Source organism: Anabrus simplex, chromosome 1 (genome assembly GCF_040414725.1).
Source record: "Anabrus simplex isolate iqAnaSimp1 chromosome 1, ASM4041472v1, whole genome shotgun sequence".
NCBI classification, from domain to species: Eukaryota; Metazoa; Arthropoda; class Insecta; order Orthoptera; family Tettigoniidae; genus Anabrus; species Anabrus simplex.
Window position 1 is genome coordinate 1,614,488,044 of NC_090265.1, and position 20,659 is coordinate 1,614,508,702.

Here is a 20,659-nt window from a genome sequence, read left to right on the forward strand (position 1 = left end):
TTGAGTGGAACTGGGATCACATATTATAAAGATAAGATTGGAATTCAAGAGGACAAATTGGGGCAAATATTTATTTATAGGAAGGGGAATGAGGTATTGGAATAATTTATCAAGGGAAATGTTCGATAAATTTCCAAGTTCTGTGAAATCATTTAAGGAAAGACTAAGTAAACAATAGATAGGGATCTGTCACCTGGGTGACAGCCTATGCAGATCAATAATGACTGAAAACATTTTACATTTTTTTGATTGGAAGTCTACACACTAGTGAACGCATGCGCCAGAGTCAACAATGAACCTGGCAAAACAAAGTCCATAAGTTCTGGGTACAGTTAGAAAGAGCACTCACCAAGATCCCTTAGCACCATGTCAAGATTCTCCTTGGAGATTTTAATGTACAAATCGACAAAGAACGAGAACAATGACACATTATCAGAAATTTCTTAGCACAGTAAAAGACAAACTTGAACACACTTTAAGAAACCTCCATGGAAAATGACCATCTGGAAATCATACAGCCCTATGGCTAAATGGTTAGTGTTCTGGCCTTTGGTCCAATGGGTTCTGGGTTCAATTCCCGTCTGGGTCAGGGATTTTAATTTTCATTGGTTATTGGGGGTTGGACATTCAGCATTAGAATTCATCATAGAATTATTTCAAATTGGTGTGTGGGATTTCAGATTTTTTATAATTTTTTTAATGGGTCTGAAGCGAATTTTGATTTGTGAGAGATGGTGGACGGACTCTACATAACCCTTTCGTACTCCCACGTTCATGATTTCTGGAGAGAATTTGGAGTTGGACTCCTGGTAGATTGCGTACAAGCCATCATTGCAAATATATAAGAGTGGAATCATACCTACAGCACGGAAAACTGCTTTGATTCACCCACTAGACAAAAGGGGCAACAAGGTGGATCCAAACAATTACCAAGGCATTTCATTCCTGTCAATCTAGTACAAAGTGCTCTCACTTGCCCTCACCAAATTGGAGCACTGGACAAAACATAAGATTGGCAAATACCAGGTTGGCTTCTGACCACGCCAATCATGCACAGAACAAATCTGGAATCTCAAGATCATACTCTAGCACTGTCACTCGAACTGCACAATATCCATTTTTGTAGACTTCAAAAAAGCATATGACTTGATTTATCACACCACCCTCTGTAATGTAAAATGTGAATACGAGAAGCTTCATGAGATCGCCATGAAAACCACCCTCCAAATTTCTTATGAGAAAACACAGTACCTACATGGACTCCAAGAACTCAAACCTAGGATCACTTGTAACAAAACATGGTAACATCATTGAAGTTAATCACTTCAAGTACTTGGGTAAAATTACTGAAAACACTGGCAACAAAAGAATAACCAACAAAACCCACGCAAAAACATTGCATAAAGCATACACCATCACCTGGACTATCTAAAACAAGTAATCACTATCTACCAAAGCCAAACTCCATCACTACCACATGGTTGTTCGCCCAGAAGCACTCTACATGACTGAAATTTCATCATTACCCAGCAACATCAAAGGCACCAAGGAAATGGAATGGCAGATATTGAGGAAAATATTCAGACCCAAGGACCAATATGGAATCTAGATGTGCAAAAACTAGGAAGAATTTTATTTACTGACTGATTTAAAAAAAAAAAAAAAAAAAAAAAAAAAAAAAAAAAAAAAAAAAAAAAAAAACTTTATTAATTAATTCCAACGAGCCAAAAGCTCATATACAGGAATTGTACAATACAATTTGTTTAGCGTCTAAAATTAATACATACAAATAAATACATAAATTTGTTATAATGAACGTTACTCTAAGTATTTCCTTTACGTTACCATTTATTTCATATTTTTCTTATACATATGATTTACTTCAGTCTCATTGAAATGAGCTATGAAATTCTATGGACATACAGCAGAAATGGACAACTCACAATTGACCAAGAAAATCTTCCTTGTCATTAATGGAACCTGACTTACCAAAGTATGCTGGCTAGTAGACTCCCAAATGGATCTCACAGAAGTCAATATTGACCTACTGGCAACTAAACAGAAAATCAACTCACACAAGTTCACACCCAAGGAACGAATGGCAAGAAATTTGAAAGTGAGAGGATGAGGAAGTTTTGAGAAGATGAGAAAATCAAGGAAGACTAATGCTAACTAATGGTTCTACATGTTCTTTAGAGGGCCAAATGAAGACTAATGCTAACTAATGGTTCTACATGCTCCTTAGAGGGCCAAATGAAGACTAATGCTAACTAATGGTTCTACATGCTTCTTAGAGGGCCAGATGAATAATAATAATACAGTGAATATCAACTGAGATCAAATCAACTCTAAATTTCAAAATCCCTCAATTTCTATGAGGAAGCACTGTCTCATGTTCAACGTCATCTCTCCTGAATCCCTAACACCAGAATAACACACAGAATTCTTAATCTTAGCATGACTTGGAAATGTACCACTCCATGGGTAACTGCAGTGAAGTGCCTCAGACACTGTTTCATGAAAGAAATAAGTTCAGGATCTAGGCATAAAGGATAAAGGATCTTCTGGAAAGAGTGAGAAGAAGAACTGGTGCAAAAAAAGAAAAGGTCTGAAGAGCAAAGAACCGCACTCTTTGCCAAAATGATGGAATTCTGGAAATCCAGGAAAGCAAATTTTGCCAAATTGCTAATACATCTCGGTGACCAGTTGACTATATTTTAGAAAATCATGACTATATGATAAAGTATTCATTTTCATGAACGTGATAAGTAACTTATAATCCTAGAGCCACTTTTCGTACATGTTTGTAAGAGTTTAAGTATCTTTGATTTTATGGCCAGCGTTATTCTGCCTTACAGATGTTTAGGTTCTGACAGATATTTAGTTTTTATTTGTTTAATGATGAACCCGTCAATAGATCTGTGTTTTTTGCTCAACATACATACACTAGCATCATCCCCTGAACAAGAAATGTTATATACCTCTTACTATTGTAATTCATCCTTTTTGAACCCATACAACAGTCATTATCTGGTACTGGTATAGCATGATGCGCAGATTTCATAATGTTCTTGTCATTTCTTTCCATTGTAATCAACAGTAATATAGATATATGGATTTTTTACTACTCTTATATTCTTCGCAAAGTTCTAGAAATAGTAAAATCTGTTGCTGCTAAGCTGGAAAATAGCCTTTAATGTACCCATTTTCTATAGGGGAGGTGAAGCTTCGCGAATTCTTTTAGCAGGTTTCTACTCTATTATAACACTGTTCTCAGTATACTTACAACATATTCAGATATGTTTTTATAATATGTAGAGATGTTGAAAGCCAGTCGATGATTTATTGCTGCTCGTTGCTGGGGATCTTTGTAGTATAGTTTACCATCCTTATCATACTTATCACCAAGGTACTGGAGTATGGCTATGCTAGAGAACACACAGACAAATGGTTGTTATTTATTTGTTTATTCATTTATTTTTGAATTCAAAGTACAAACAATCATTGCCTGTATGATATAACCAGGACAATAATGCACCTTCACTTCAGTATAGACAGGGCCGATGACCTTCGATGTTAGGCCCCTTTAAACAACAAGCAAGCAGTATAGACAAATATCAAGTATCTATTAAAATTCTTAACTGTTATCCTAAAGTTGATTTTAATAGTATCTGAGAGTTTTAAAATTCCATCAGAGATAGAGTTCTCAATTTATATCTGATCAGTAGTCCTTGTGGCAATGCCTGCATTGAAATCAGAATTATATTTGAATACCATTGGTATTGATTGACTGATTTATTTATTTATTTATTTAATTTTTTAATTAATTAATTAATTAATTAATTTTATATTTATTTATTTATTTATTTATTTATTTATTTATTTATTTATAGGCTGCCTTGCAACAAATTATTCTTTTACATTAATTTTTAGGAAAGAAATTGATACAATCTTGAGGAATTTAGATGATAACATAATTTTAACATTTTTTTTTTTTTTTTAAGAATTATTAACGAACCCTGTAAGGCAATGATGGCAATTTCCCCTAACATTGTGGCTGGTAGATACATCTGTTTCCAAAAATGGGCACAAAAAATAGAAATTGTTCCTCTCATTCCAATCATGAAACCCATTATGTCGATTTCTTCTTGCTGGTATTTATCTCTATAGTAAGGAATTGTTGGTAAGTAAATATTCCTTTTCTCGAGATTGATATTCGCAGGCTGTGGTTATGGCTTTCAAAGTGGATAGTTGGGTCAATGATGTAACCTCTCTTCTGATTTTTGAAGGCAATGATGTCGATTCTTCTGTGAACAGTCCAATAATAACTTGACCCTTATCAACCTCTCTGTCACATTTCATCCCCCTCTTCGGCCTAGATGTCAATTGTGGTGTCAATTCGCATAGCTAGGGAACATTACTTATCTAACAGATTAGGCAGTGTATCCTCATTTAGGTGTCACAGATGTACATACCATTTATCTTTTTGCTGTCATTCCATATTCTCTTAGAGCAGGGCCTCTCAGAGTGCATGCACCGGTGCATTGTGTGGCGCAAGGTGCAAAAGACGACTTTGCTAGTTTGACCAGAGTGCAGACCCCTACTCTTGCATTTTAAGCTATAGCGCTGTCTTTCTCTTTTCCTACGCCTCTCTCGCTCACTCCGCCAGTCTCCCCCTTCCTCACTTGTTCTGCAGCGCTCCACCATCCGAGCAGAATTGAGCCAAGTTTGGCTGAGCTTAGCCCAGTCGCCCAGAGACAAAACGCTGGTCCAGGCTGAGTCGGGCCAATGCACACTGCACAGAACCTCTGCATCTCAGTTTGCAGTGTGAGATTTCAGACGTTTGAGAGGCCCTGTCTTAGAAGACAGGAGATGTGTAGTGGTAATTTGAGGCAAGGTGAAGCATTAGAGGAGTGACTGTAGTCTATAATAGGAACTGTCCTGACATTTACCTGAAGGTGAAAATGGGAAACTACAGACAACCATTCTCAGGACAATCGACAGTGGGATCAGCCCACTGCCTCTCAAATGCAGATCTGATAAGCCTTAACCACTCTGCTCGGTCCCATATCCTGTGGCTCATTACTAGGGAGCGGATTTTTATGTGCTAAAAATGTGAAAAATATTTATTTTTAGTGCTGAAAAACTTTAAAATATGTGATAACAAATTAAAATGATTTTCCTTCAAATATCACATAACTACTCGCGCTCAAGGAGTAAATAAATATAATGTTTTGTTTTAGAATATGGTGCTACCAAACATGCTCCTTAAGGCAAATTGGTTTCTGTGTATGGAAACGTGCAGTATGGTATATTTATTTTTGATATGCCAGAGTAGATATTATGAATGTTTTTTTTTTTTTTAATATATATATAAAAGGTAATGTTTTGTTTAAATATGGCAAAAGCAACCTATCATCTTTGAAAAAATGGCACCAGTTCGTACTCACCCATCACATGCTGGAATAGTAGTTGCTGGAAGTAGTCTGAGAATTGCAGTGTACAACAAAGGTCATCTCCAAACTGTCCATCACAAATGCATGCCGATTATCTCTAAAGAATGCCTTATACTGTGAAAACGATTGCTTCACATCACAGGAAATCAGGCGTGCATATTTAAAGAGAGGAATGTCACCAACACTAACGCCATCAATTTCGCCAACATAAGCACCCTTTAATACATTAGAAATTTTGCACATTGTTTGAAATCCTCTGTCTTTCCTGAACAAATTTTGATATTTGACCTTTAACAGTCCCTGTACCTGTTAAGCTGGGAGTGAATCTAATTTATTTTGAACAGTGCGCACTTCCTTCACTGTTTCGGACAACAGGTTAGTGGATTTTTCAAGTATGTCTATAGTTTTACACAAGAAAAGTAGGAAATAAAAAATCCCAGATCACTTTTCAAAGAGCTGTCTTTCATATCTCTTGAAGAATCTCAATTGACGACGCGTAGTTTTTATCTAGTGCATTCACAATGGATGCAAAACTTTCAAAATTTTCTGCGTAGTATACCACAGCACTAAGTCAGGTACCCCACCGCGTAACAATAGGCAGAGGAGGAAGCGCAAGATCCAGGTTTTTCTCTTTAAACAGAGCGATTCTTGAGGGTGCTTTTACGAAGACTTTTTTGCCATTAAACACTAATTTATCCACTTGAGGTTACTGAGCCCGCACAGTTTCACATAACCTTTTGTAGAGCATGAACAATGCAAGTTACGTGTATCATTTTTGGAAAGCTCACAGAAAGGCCTTTGGCTGCCTTTTTCATGTAAGCTGCACTGTCTGTAAGGAAAAGCAATACATGGTCATATTTTATACCTTTTGGCCAAAGTAAGTGCATGGCTTCATGCAACAAGCATTTCTTTACACGCTAGCAAATAAGAATATTCACAGGGAATTTTGTCATTCTTCAACACACCAACTACAACATTTCCTACTTTTCTGCCACTTGAATCAGTGGTTTCATCAATGCTCACCCACAGTTTTTCACTATCACATACTGCCCAAATTCTCTGTAAAGTTTCTTCGTAAAATTTTGGGAGATAGTTTTTCCTAACTACCTCACTCCTCATCTTGCCTAGTATGCCTCATTTTGGTACTGCCATTGGTTTTTGTGGTTTCCCTATAACTGCATAGCCTTTGGTGATGCTATTTGAGGATCCAACCAGCCTCTGGGCTGATGACTTAACAGACAGACAGTTTTTCCTTAATGTGGATTCGTCTGGAAGCTCAAAATTAATGTACTTTGTTAGGAAATTTCTCAGTCCCGGATTATTTATTTTGCCAAAGGGAATGTCGGCGCAAACAAATGCTCTGCACACATCTAAATAATACTGGGAATATTTAGATGGGCCTGCATTTGAAGTAGCTGGTTCAGCTATTAGTAATTGTCGTGAACGCACACACGAAGCAGCCGCAGTATGCTTATTTCCAGACAAATGCTGGGTTACTTGAGAATGTTGATCTGTACTTACTGTTTTACCACACGGTTGGCAAAATAATACTTTTCCATTGGTAGTGAAAATGCTTTTAAATTCCACTACATATTGTTGAAGACACAACCTTGTACTCGACTTCTCTTTTGGCATTATTTTTCAGGTTACGACCCATGCATTTATGTTAAAAATTAAATAACTGGAAAGGAGGTTCAACCTATTCAATACTCAAAAGAAAGAAACGTAGCAATCACATTTCTATTTGAATGGGACCGGTTTCGACCTTAGTCTAGGTCATCATCAGCCATAAAAAACATGTAAAATGTTTAAGAATGTTGTAGGTCAGTTTTTCACTCTGTTAGGCACAAAGACACGACATCACATTCTGTTCTGCACAAAGTCACAACATTAACAATCAACTTGCTAAGATCAAAAAGGCTTGAATTCGCAGACGAACAGATCTGTAGAAGAAAGCCGCCAGCTCCCGGTGACTACGCGGCACACTCAAGGTCACGCGCTGCGGCCAAACACATAACCGAATGAGCACCCGTACTCCAGCTAAGATCTTGGTAAACAGTTGACTTGAAAAAACAATTGTAGAGAGAAGAAAAAAATGTAGTAAAAAGCGCAATATCGGAAAACAAATGAAAACTTATATGCACAGTGCGCTATTTTAAAAAAAAAATTTAGGTTATGATTGAAGTAGTCGAAGTTGGCGCAAGACAAAAATTTTTGAAAGAGGAGAATAAATTAAACGAGGAAGAGTGATAGTGAAATAAGAGAAAGAATAAAAGAAATTGAAGTTAGATGGTAACGAGGAAAGATAAGATAGGGAAATGAAGGAGGGGTAGTTTAAGGTGGGTTAGGAGGGTGGGTTATTGGAGGTAGAAAATGTGGGTGGGAACTATGTAAGACATGGAAAATAGAATTGGGGTTTTGGAATTTGGAATTTTTGAGAAGAAGAATTAGGAAGTCAAAAAGGATATTGGGTTTTTCAGAAATGTCGTTTAAATTGAAATTAGGGTTGAAGTACTGGTCAAGGTGGATAAAGCAATTTTCAGTAATGTTTAAGAGGGGGCCTTTGTTAATGATTTTAAGTATGTTTATGTCATTGTCAATACTGGTGAAACTATGTTTGGAGTCTTGTATGTGCTGTCCTATGGCAGAGAATCTGTTGTATTTAATGGCGTTGACATGTTCAGAGTACCTGATATTGAAGTTGCGGCCAGTTTGTCCGACGTAGGAGGAACTGCAGTTGTTGCATTTAAATCTGTATACACCAGAATTAGAAAAGGCATTAGACTTATTTAGAGATTTAGAGTTGTGTAAGATATCAAGACTTCTATTGTTAGTTCTAAAAGAAATTTTCATATTATGTTTTTTAAAGATATTAGTTATTTTATAAGCATCCTGAGTAAAAGTGAAGGTGGAAAAAGCAGTTGGTTTTATTGTGTCTTTAGATAAAGTGGTTTTTGGACGGTGTTTGAATTTGTTGATGATGCGGTTAATGAAGGAGTTGTTAAAGCCATTAAATTTAGCAATGTTGCGGATGGTGTTTAATTCATTATTTAAATCTTTTTTGGACATAGGGGTGTTGAAGGCACGAAAAATTAAGCTGTTATAAGTAGCACGTTTATGAGCTTGGGGGTGCGAAGAATCTTGTCTTATTGTAGTTGCTGTTTGGGTTGGTTTTCTGAAAATTTTGTAAGATAAAGAAGAAGGATGTCTAGTAATAGTTAGGTCTAGAAAATTAAGAGTTTGGTTGTGTTCTGATTCGAGGGTGAATTTAATGTTAGAGTCTAAGTTGTTGAGATGAAGAAGTGTAGAGGCTGCGTTGGTTGATTCCTCATTTAATATTACCAATGTGTCGTCGACATATCTCGCCCAAAAGAGGATGTTGGAGAAATTATTATTATTATTAATTCTTGTGTTTTCTAAGAAGTCGAGGTAAATTTCAGCAAGAATGCCAGAAGCAGGTGAGCCCATAGCCAAGCCATCTTGTTGATAAATGGTGTTGTCAAAGGTAAAATAATTATTGTTGAGAACTAATTTTAAAATAGACATGAAGTCTTGAATTTCAAGTTTACTTAGGTTACTGAATTTGTTTAGGTTGTTGTTTATAATGGGGAATAATTTTGGAATTGGAATACTAGGGTACATGTTGACAATGTCAAAAGAATGGAGAGAAAAATTTGGTTGGATTTCAAAATTTTTTAATTTGTTGATTAGATCAGAAGTGTTTTTGATAGATTTGTTGGATAAAAATCGATAATTTTTTAGTAAAAATGTTTGGATGAATTTAGAAGTGTTGTATAGGGGACTGGGTCTGTAATTGATAATTGGACGGATAGGAATGTTAGTTTTGTGAATTTTAGGGAGGGCTTTGGCAGTGGGTAGTCCAGGGTTCATGTTTATTAGTTTAGTTTTTTCTTGATCTGTGAGGAGAAAGGAAACGTTTTTTAAAGTATGTTTGAGTAGGCGTTGGATTTTTGTGGTTGGGTCTTTTTTTATTATAGAAAAAGAAGGGTCACTGAAAAAGTTTTTGGTTTTATCTAAGTAGTCAGTTTTATCCATTATGACAGTAGTGTTGCCTTTATCAGATTTGGTGATAATGAGATTATTGTCATTGATTTTCTTTTTAAGATCTGAAATGGTTTTATTATCTTTAATTAAATTATTATTATTATTATTATTATTATTAATAAGAGAAGTGTTTTTGTTATTGTTAATGAAGATTTTTTCAAGTTTCCTTTTTACTTCATATCTGATTTCATCTTGTTCATCTGTTGGCATTTTGTTAATGGCTATTTCAGATTCAATAATTAAATTGGTGGCTACATTGAAAGTGTTAAGATTGGGCCAATTGTGTTTGAAGCCCTTCGAAAGGATTGAGTTTTCATCATCACTCAGAGTTGTTTTAGATAGATTTACGATGGGAGGATGGAATTGTTCAATAGTTTTGGAGGGTGTGTTACGGTTCTTAAACTGGAATTTATGTGAAGAAGAGTTGTTCTTGAGAATTTTGAGTTTTTTCTCAAGGGTTTGTTGTTTGATTGACAGTACATGAAATAATTTATCGTCTACTTGAGTTAGGAAGAGGTTCCATTGTGCACTCGGGAGAAGATTAGCAATTTCTAGATGTGTTTCGTATAATCTGTTGTTTAAAAATGATTTTTTCTTGTATAAGAAACGAATTTCGTTTTTTAGCCAAATTTTGTTGGTTATTTTTTGGGTTTTTAACATGTGAGGAGAAGAAATGTTTTTTCTGGTACAACTTTGGAGAAATTTGGGGGTAAGATTGTAGGATATGCATTGTTTCAGGAAGTCGATGTCTTTTCCTAATTTAGCGATCTTGATCTTAAGGCCCATGTAAGAGAAGGCTTTTTGTTTAGCTTGGTTAGCTTGTGCATTTAAAGATAAAAATTTTATTGTTCCGTATTGAAATTATTGATGTTAAAAATTAAATAACTGGAAAGGAGGTTCAACCTATTCAATACTCAAAAGAAAGAAACGTAGCAATCACATTTCTATTTGAATGGGACCGGTTTCGACCTTAGTCTAGGTCATCATCAGCCATAAAAAACATGTAAAATGTTTAAGAATGTTGTAGGTCAGTTTTTCACTCTGTTAGGCACAAAGACACGACATCACATTCTGTTCTGCACAAAGTCACAACATTAACAATCAACTTGCTAAGATCAAAAAGGCTTGAATTCGCAGACGAACAGATCTGTAGAAGAAAGCCGCCAGCTCCCGGTGACTACGCGGCACACTCAAGGTCACGCGCTGCGGCCAAACACATAACCGAATGAGCACCCGTACTCCAGCTAAGATCTTGGTAAACAGTTGACTTGAAAAAACAATTGTAGAGAGAAGAAAAAAATGTAGTAAAAAGCGCAATATCGGAAAACAAATGAAAACTTATATGCACAGTGCGCTATTTTAAAAAAAAAAATTTAGGTTATGATTGAAGTAGTCGAAGTTGGCGCAAGACAAAAATTTTTGAAAGAGGAGAATAAATTAAACGAGGAAGAGTGATAGTGAAATAAGAGAAAGAATAAAAGAAATTGAAGTTAGATGGTAACGAGGAAAGATAAGATAGGGAAATGAAGGAGGGGTAGTTTAAGGTGGGTTAGGAGGGTGGGTTATTGGAGGTAGAAAATGTGGGTGGGAACTATGTAAGACATGGAAAATAGAATTGGGGTTTTGGAATTTGGAATTTTTGAGAAGAAGAATTAGGAAGTCAAAAAGGATATTGGGTTTTTCAGAAATGTCGTTTAAATTGAAATTAGGGTTGAAGTACTGGTCAAGGTGGATAAAGCAATTTTCAGTAATGTTTAAGAGGGGGCCTTTGTTAATGATTTTAAGTATGTTTATGTCATTGTCAATACTGGTGAAACTATGTTTGGAGTCTTGTATGTGCTGTCCTATGGCAGAGAATCTGTTGTATTTAATGGCGTTGACATGTTCAGAGTACCTGATATTGAAGTTGCGGCCAGTTTGTCCGACGTAGGAGGAACTGCAGTTGTTGCATTTAAATCTGTATACACCAGAATTAGAAAAGGCATTAGACTTATTTAGAGATTTAGAGTTGTGTAAGATATCAAGACTTCTATTGTTAGTTCTAAAAGAAATTTTCATATTATGTTTTTTAAAGATATTAGTTATTTTATAAGCATCCTGAGTAAAAGTGAAGGTGGAAAAAGCAGTTGGTTTTATTGTGTCTTTAGATAAAGTGGTTTTTGGACGGTGTTTGAATTTGTTGATGATGCGGTTAATGAAGGAGTTGTTAAAGCCATTAAATTTAGCAATGTTGCGGATGGTGTTTAATTCATTATTTAAATCTTTTTTGGACATAGGGGTGTTGAAGGCACGAAAAATTAAGCTGTTATAAGTAGCACGTTTATGAGCTTGGGGGTGCGAAGAATCTTGTCTTATTGTAGTTGCTGTTTGGGTTGGTTTTCTGAAAATTTTGTAAGATAAAGAAGAAGGATGTCTAGTAATAGTTAGGTCTAGAAAATTAAGAGTTTGGTTGTGTTCTGATTCGAGGGTGAATTTAATGTTAGAGTCTAAGTTGTTGAGATGAAGAAGTGTAGAGGCTGCGTTGGTTGATTCCTCATTTAATATTACCAATGTGTCGTCGACATATCTCGCCCAAAAGAGGATGTTGGAGAAATTATTATTATTATTAATTCTTGTGTTTTCTAAGAAGTCGAGGTAAATTTCAGCAAGAATGCCAGAAGCAGGTGAGCCCATAGCCAAGCCATCTTGTTGATAAATGGTGTTGTCAAAGGTAAAATAATTATTGTTGAGAACTAATTTTAAAATAGACATGAAGTCTTGAATTTCAAGTTTACTTAGGTTACTGAATTTGTTTAGGTTGTTGTTTATAATGGGGAATAATTTTGGAATTGGAATACTAGGGTACATGTTGACAATGTCAAAAGAATGGAGAGAAAAATTTGGTTGGATTTCAAAATTTTTTAATTTGTTGATTAGATCAGAAGTGTTTTTGATAGATTTGTTGGATAAAAATCGATAATTTTTTAGTAAAAATGTTTGGATGAATTTAGAAGTGTTGTATAGGGGACTGGGTCTGTAATTGATAATTGGACGGATAGGAATGTTAGTTTTGTGAATTTTAGGGAGGGCTTTGGCAGTGGGTAGTCCAGGGTTCATGTTTATTAGTTTAGTTTTTTCTTGATCTGTGAGGAGAAAGGAAACGTTTTTTAAAGTATGTTTGAGTAGGCGTTGGATTTTTGTGGTTGGGTCTTTTTTTATTATAGAAAAAGAAGGGTCACTGAAAAAGTTTTTGGTTTTATCTAAGTAGTCAGTTTTATCCATTATGACAGTAGTGTTGCCTTTATCAGATTTGGTGATAATGAGATTATTGTCATTGATTTTCTTTTTAAGATCTGAAATGGTTTTATTATCTTTAATTAAATTATTATTATTATTATTATTATTATTAATAAGAGAAGTGTTTTTGTTATTGTTAATGAAGATTTTTTCAAGTTTCCTTTTTACTTCATATCTGATTTCATCTTGTTCATCTGTTGGCATTTTGTTAATGGCTATTTCAGATTCAATAATTAAATTGGTGGCTACATTGAAAGTGTTAAGATTGGGCCAATTGTGTTTGAAGCCCTTCGAAAGGATTGAGTTTTCATCATCACTCAGAGTTGTTTTAGATAGATTTACGATGGGAGGATGGAATTGTTCAATAGTTTTGGAGGGTGTGTTACGGTTCTTAAACTGGAATTTATGTGAAGAAGAGTTGTTCTTGAGAATTTTGAGTTTTTTCTCAAGGGTTTGTTGTTTGATTGACAGTACATGAAATAATTTATCGTCTACTTGAGTTAGGAAGAGGTTCCATTGTGCACTCGGGAGAAGATTAGCAATTTCTAGATGTGTTTCGTATAATCTGTTGTTTAAAAATGATTTTTTCTTGTATAAGAAACGAATTTCGTTTTTTAGCCAAATTTTGTTGGTTATTTTTTGGGTTTTTAACATGTGAGGAGAAGAAATGTTTTTTCTGGTACAACTTTGGAGAAATTTGGGGGTAAGATTGTAGGATATGCATTGTTTCAGGAAGTCGATGTCTTTTCCTAATTTAGCGATCTTGATCTTAAGGCCCATGTAAGAGAAGGCTTTTTGTTTAGCTTGGTTAGCTTGTGCATTTAAAGATAAAAATTTTATTGTTCCGTATTGAAATTATTGATGTTAAAAATTAAATAACTGGAAAGGAGGTTCAACCTATTCAATACTCAAAAGAAAGAAACGTAGCAATCACATTTCTATTTGAATGGGACCGGTTTCGACCTTAGTCTAGGTCATCATCAGCCATAAAAAACATGTAAAATGTTTAAGAATGTTGTAGGTCAGTTTTTCACTCTGTTAGGCACAAAGACACGACATCACATTCTGTTCTGCACAAAGTCACAACATTAACAATCAACTTGCTAAGATCAAAAAGGCTTGAATTCGCAGACGAACAGATCTGTAGAAGAAAGCCGCCAGCTCCCGGTGACTACGCGGCACACTCAAGGTCACGCGCTGCGGCCAAACACATAACCGAATGAGCACCCGTACTCCAGCTAAGATCTTGGTAAACAGTTGACTTGAAAAAACAATTGTAGAGAGAAGAAAAAAATGTAGTAAAAAGCGCAATATCGGAAAACAAATGAAAACTTATATGCACAGTGCGCTATTTTAAAAAAAAAAATTTAGGTTATGATTGAAGTAGTCGAAGTTGGCGCAAGACAAAAATTTTTGAAAGAGGAGAATAAATTAAACGAGGAAGAGTGATAGTGAAATAAGAGAAAGAATAAAAGAAATTGAAGTTAGATGGTAACGAGGAAAGATAAGATAGGGAAATGAAGGAGGGGTAGTTTAAGGTGGGTTAGGAGGGTGGGTTATTGGAGGTAGAAAATGTGGGTGGGAACTATGTAAGACATGGAAAATAGAATTGGGGTTTTGGAATTTGGAATTTTTGAGAAGAAGAATTAGGAAGTCAAAAAGGATATTGGGTTTTTCAGAAATGTCGTTTAAATTGAAATTAGGGTTGAAGTACTGGTCAAGGTGGATAAAGCAATTTTCAGTAATGTTTAAGAGGGGGCCTTTGTTAATGATTTTAAGTATGTTTATGTCATTGTCAATACTGGTGAAACTATGTTTGGAGTCTTGTATGTGCTGTCCTATGGCAGAGAATCTGTTGTATTTAATGGCGTTGACATGTTCAGAGTACCTGATATTGAAGTTGCGGCCAGTTTGTCCGACGTAGGAGGAACTGCAGTTGTTGCATTTAAATCTGTATACACCAGAATTAGAAAAGGCATTAGACTTATTTAGAGATTTAGAGTTGTGTAAGATATCAAGACTTCTATTGTTAGTTCTAAAAGAAATTTTCATATTATGTTTTTTAAAGATATTAGTTATTTTATAAGCATCCTGAGTAAAAGTGAAGGTGGAAAAAGCAGTTGGTTTTATTGTGTCTTTAGATAAAGTGGTTTTTGGACGGTGTTTGAATTTGTTGATGATGCGGTTAATGAAGGAGTTGTTAAAGCCATTAAATTTAGCAATGTTGCGGATGGTGTTTAATTCATTATTTAAATCTTTTTTGGACATAGGGGTGTTGAAGGCACGAAAAATTAAGCTGTTATAAGTAGCACGTTTATGAGCTTGGGGGTGCGAAGAATCTTGTCTTATTGTAGTTGCTGTTTGGGTTGGTTTTCTGAAAATTTTGTAAGATAAAGAAGAAGGATGTCTAGTAATAGTTAGGTCTAGAAAATTAAGAGTTTGGTTGTGTTCTGATTCGAGGGTGAATTTAATGTTAGAGTCTAAGTTGTTGAGATGAAGAAGTGTAGAGGCTGCGTTGGTTGATTCCTCATTTAATATTACCAATGTGTCGTCGACATATCTCGCCCAAAAGAGGATGTTGGAGAAATTATTATTATTATTAATTCTTGTGTTTTCTAAGAAGTCGAGGTAAATTTCAGCAAGAATGCCAGAAGCAGGTGAGCCCATAGCCAAGCCATCTTGTTGATAAATGGTGTTGTCAAAGGTAAAATAATTATTGTTGAGAACTAATTTTAAAATAGACATGAAGTCTTGAATTTCAAGTTTACTTAGGTTACTGAATTTGTTTAGGTTGTTGTTTATAATGGGGAATAATTTTGGAATTGGAATACTAGGGTACATGTTGACAATGTCAAAAGAATGGAGAGAAAAATTTGGTTGGATTTCAAAATTTTTTAATTTGTTGATTAGATCAGAAGTGTTTTTGATAGATTTGTTGGATAAAAATCGATAATTTTTTAGTAAAAATGTTTGGATGAATTTAGAAGTGTTGTATAGGGGACTGGGTCTGTAATTGATAATTGGACGGATAGGAATGTTAGTTTTGTGAATTTTAGGGAGGGCTTTGGCAGTGGGTAGTCCAGGGTTCATGTTTATTAGTTTAGTTTTTTCTTGATCTGTGAGGAGAAAGGAAACGTTTTTTAAAGTATGTTTGAGTAGGCGTTGGATTTTTGTGGTTGGGTCTTTTTTTATTATAGAAAAAGAAGGGTCACTGAAAAAGTTTTTGGTTTTATCTAAGTAGTCAGTTTTATCCATTATGACAGTAGTGTTGCCTTTATCAGATTTGGTGATAATGAGATTATTGTCATTGATTTTCTTTTTAAGATCTGAAATGGTTTTATTATCTTTAATTAAATTATTATTATTATTATTATTATTATTATTATTAATAAGAGAAGTGTTTTTGTTATTGTTAATGAAGATTTTTTCAAGTTTCCTTTTTACTTCATATCTGATTTCATCTTGTTCATCTGTTGGCATTTTGTTAATGGCTATTTCAGATTCAATAATTAAATTGGTGGCTACATTGAAAGTGTTAAGATTGGGCCAATTGTGTTTGAAGCCCTTCGAAAGGATTGAGTTTTCATCATCACTCAGAGTTGTTTTAGATAGATTTACGATGGGAGGATGGAATTGTTCAATAGTTTTGGAGGGTGTGTTACGGTTCTTAAACTGGAATTTATGTGAAGAAGAGTTGTTCTTGAGAATTTTGAGTTTTTTCTCAAGGGTTTGTTGTTTGATTGACAGTACATGAAATAATTTATCGTCTACTTGAGTTAGGAAGAGGTTCCATTGTGCACTCGGGAGAAGATTAGCAATTTCTAGATGTGTTTCGTATAATCTGTTGTTTAAAAATGATTTTTTCTTGTATAAGAAACGAATTTCGTTTTTTAGCCAAATTTTGTTGGTTATTTTTTGGGTTTTTAACATGTGAGGAGAAGAAATGTTTTTTCTGGTACAACTTTGGAGAAATTTGGGGGTAAGATTGTAGGATATGCATTGTTTCAGGAAGTCGATGTCTTTTCCTAATTTAGCGATCTTGATCTTAAGGCCCATGTAAGAGAAGGCTTTTTGTTTAGCTTGGTTAGCTTGTGCATTTAAAGATAAAAATTTCATTGTTCCGTATTGAAATTATTGATGTTAAAAATTAAATAACTGGAAAGGAGGTTCAACCTATTCAATACTCAAAAGAAAGAAACGTAGCAATCACATTTCTATTTGAATGGGACCGGTTTCGACCTTAGTCTAGGTCATCATCAGCCATAAAAAACATGTAAAATGTTTAAGAATGTTGTAGGTCAGTTTTTCACTCTGTTAGGCACAAAGACACGACATCACATTCTGTTCTGCACAAAGTCACAACATTAACAATCAACTTGCTAAGATCAAAAAGGCTTGAATTCGCAGACGAACAGATCTGTAGAAGAAAGCCGCCAGCTCCCGGTGACTACGCGGCACACTCAAGGTCACGCGCTGCGGCCAAACACATAACCGAATGAGCACCCGTACTCCAGCTAAGATCTTGGTAAACAGTTGACTTGAAAAAACAATTGTAGAGAGAAGAAAAAAATGTAGTAAAAAGCGCAATATCGGAAAACAAATGAAAACTTATATGCACAGTGCGCTATTTAAAAAAAAAGAAATTTAGGTTATGATTGAAGTAGTCGAAGTTGGCGCAAGACAAAAATTTTTGAAAGAGGAGAATAAATTAAACGAGGAAGAGTGATAGTGAAATAAGAGAAAGAATAAAAGAAATTGAAGTTAGATGGTAACGAGGAAAGATAAGATAGGGAAATGAAGGAGGGGTAGTTTAAGGTGGGTTAGGAGGGTGGGTTATTGGAGGTAGAAAATGTGGGTGGGAACTATGTAAGACATGGAAAATAGAATTGGGGTTTTGGAATTTGGAATTTTTGAGAAGAAGAATTAGGAAGTCAAAAAGGATATTGGGTTTTTCAGAAATGTCGTTTAAATTGAAATTAGGGTTGAAGTACTGGTCAAGGTGGATAAAGCAATTTTCAGTAATGTTTAAGAGGGGGCCTTTGTTAATGATTTTAAGTATGTTTATGTCATTGTCAATACTGGTGAAACTATGTTTGGAGTCTTGTATGTGCTGTCCTATGGCAGAGAATCTGTTGTATTTAATGGCGTTGACATGTTCAGAGTACCTGATATTGAAGTTGCGGCCAGTTTGTCCGACGTAGGAGGAACTGCAGTTGTTGCATTTAAATCTGTATACACCAGAATTAGAAAAGGCATTAGACTTATTTAGAGATTTAGAGTTGTGTAAGATATCAAGACTTCTATTGTTAGTTCTAAAAGAAATTTTCATATTATGTTTTTTAAAGATATTAGTTATTTTATAAGCATCCTGAGTAAAAGTGAAGGTGGAAAAAGCAGTTGGTTTTATTGTGTCTTTAGATAAAGTGGTTTTTGGACGGTGTTTGAATTTGTTGATGATGCGGTTAATGAAGGAGTTGTTAAAGCCATTAAATTTAGCAATGTTGCGGATGGTGTTTAATTCATTATTTAAATCTTTTTTGGACATAGGGGTGTTGAAGGCACGAAAAATTAAGCTGTTATAAGTAGCACGTTTATGAGCTTGGGGGTGCGAAGAATCTTGTCTTATTGTAGTTGCTGTTTGGGTTGGTTTTCTGAAAATTTTGTAAGATAAAGAAGAAGGATGTCTAGTAATAGTTAGGTCTAGAAAATTAAGAGTTTGGTTGTGTTCTGATTCGAGGGTGAATTTAATGTTAGAGTCTAAGTTGTTGAGATGAAGAAGTGTAGAGGCTGCGTTGGTTGATTCCTCATTTAATATTACCAATGTGTCGTCGACATATCTCGCCCAAAAGAGGATGTTGGAGAAATTATTATTATTATTAATTCTTGTGTTTTCTAAGAAGTCGAGGTAAATTTCAGCAAGAATGCCAGAAGCAGGTGAGCCCATAGCCAAGCCATCTTGTTGATAAATGGTGTTGTCAAAGGTAAAATAATTATTGTTGAGAACTAATTTTAAAATAGACATGAAGTCTTGAATTTCAAGTTTACTTAGGTTACTGAATTTGTTTAGGTTGTTGTTTATAATGGGGAATAATTTTGGAATTGGAATACTAGGGTACATGTTGACAATGTCAAAAGAATGGAGAGAAAAATTTGGTTGGATTTCAAAATTTTTTAATTTGTTGATTAGATCAGAAGTGTTTTTGATAGATTTGTTGGATAAAAATCGATAATTTTTTAGTAAAAATGTTTGGATGAATTTAGAAGTGTTGTATAGGGGACTGGGTCTGTAATTGATAATTGGACGGATAGGAATGTTAGTTTTGTGAATTTTAGGGAGGGCTTTGGCAGTGGGTAGTCCAGGGTTCATGTTTATTAGTTTAGTTTTTTCTTGATCTGTGAGGAGAAAGGAAACGTTTTTTAAAGTATGTTTGAGTAGGCGTTGGATTTTTGTGGTTGGGTCTTTTTTTATTATAGAAAAAGAAGGGTCACTGAAAAAGTTTTTGGTTTTATCTAAGTAGTCAGTTTTATCCATTATGACAGTAGTGTTGCCTTTATCAGATTTGGTGATAATGAGATTATTGTCATTGATTTTCTTTTTAAGATCTGAAATGGTTTTATTATCTTTAATTAAATTATTATTATTATTATTATTATTATTAATAAGAGAAGTGTTTTTGTTATTGTTAATGAAGATTTTTTCAAGTTTCCTTTTTACTTCATATCTGATTTCATCTTGTTCATCTGTTGGCATTTTGTTAATGGCTATTTCAGATTCAATAATTAAATTGGTGGCTACATTGAAAGTGTTAAGATTGGGCCAATTGTGTTTGAAGCCCTTCGAAAGGATTGAGTTTTCATCATCACTCAGAGTTGTTTTAGATAGATTTACGATGGGAGGATGGAAAATAACCAACAAAATTTGGCTAAAAAACGAAATTCGTTTCTTATACAAGAAAAAATCATTTTTAAACAACAGATTATACGAAACACATCTAGAAATTGCTAATCTTCTCCCGAGTGCACAATGGAACCTCTTCCTAACTCAAGTAGACGATAAATTATTTCATGTACTGTCAATCAAACAACAAACCCTTGAGAAAAAACTCAAAATTCTCAAGAACAACTCTTCTTCACATAAATTCCAGTTTAAGAACCGTAACACACCCTCCAAAACTATTGAACAATTCCATCCTCCCATTGTAAATCTATCTAAAACAACTCTGAGTGATGATGAAAACTCAATCCTTTCGAAGGGCTTCAAACACAATTGGCCCAATCTTAACACTTTCAATGTAGCCACCAATTTAATTATTGAATCTGAAATAGCCATTAACAAAATGCCAACAGATGAACAAGATGAAATCAGATATGAAGTAAAAAGGAAACTTGAAAAAATCTTCATTAACAATAACAAAAACACTTCTCTTATTAATAATAATAATAATAATAATAATAATTTAATTAAAGATAATAAAACCATTTCAGATCTTAAAAAGAAAATCAATGACAATAATCTCATTATCACCAAATCTGATAAAGGCAACGCTACTGTCATAATGGATAAAACTGACTACTTAGATAAAACCAAAAACTTTTTCAGTGACCCTTCTTTTTCTATAATAAAAAAAGACCCAACCACAAAAATCCAACGCCTACTCAAACATACTTTAAAAAACGTTTCCTTTCTCCTCACAGATCAAGAAAAAACTAAACTAATAAACATGAACCCTGGACTACCCACTGCCAAAGCCCTCCCTAAAATTCATAAAACTAACATTCCTATCCGTCCAATTATCAATTACAGACCCAGTCCCCTATACAACACTTCTAAATTCATCCAAACATTTTTACTAAAAAATTAT

The 20,659-nt window shown here is 34.5% G+C and overlaps 1 protein-coding gene across 4 annotated transcripts in view; it reads right to left on the bottom strand.

Annotated features, from left to right (window-relative positions):
- The window catches only part of gfzf (GST-containing FLYWCH zinc-finger protein), a 69,100-nt gene that overhangs the window by 19,140 nt on the left and 29,301 nt on the right, over positions 1-20,659 (bottom strand). For all 4 annotated transcript variants that reach the window (XM_067153932.2, XM_067153923.2, XM_067153941.2 and 1 more), the window contains exon 4: positions 3,287-3,428. In XM_067153932.2, coding sequence (XP_067010033.1) covers positions 3,287-3,428 — 142 coding nt within the window. The remainder of the gene's footprint in view (positions 1-3,286; positions 3,429-20,659) is intronic.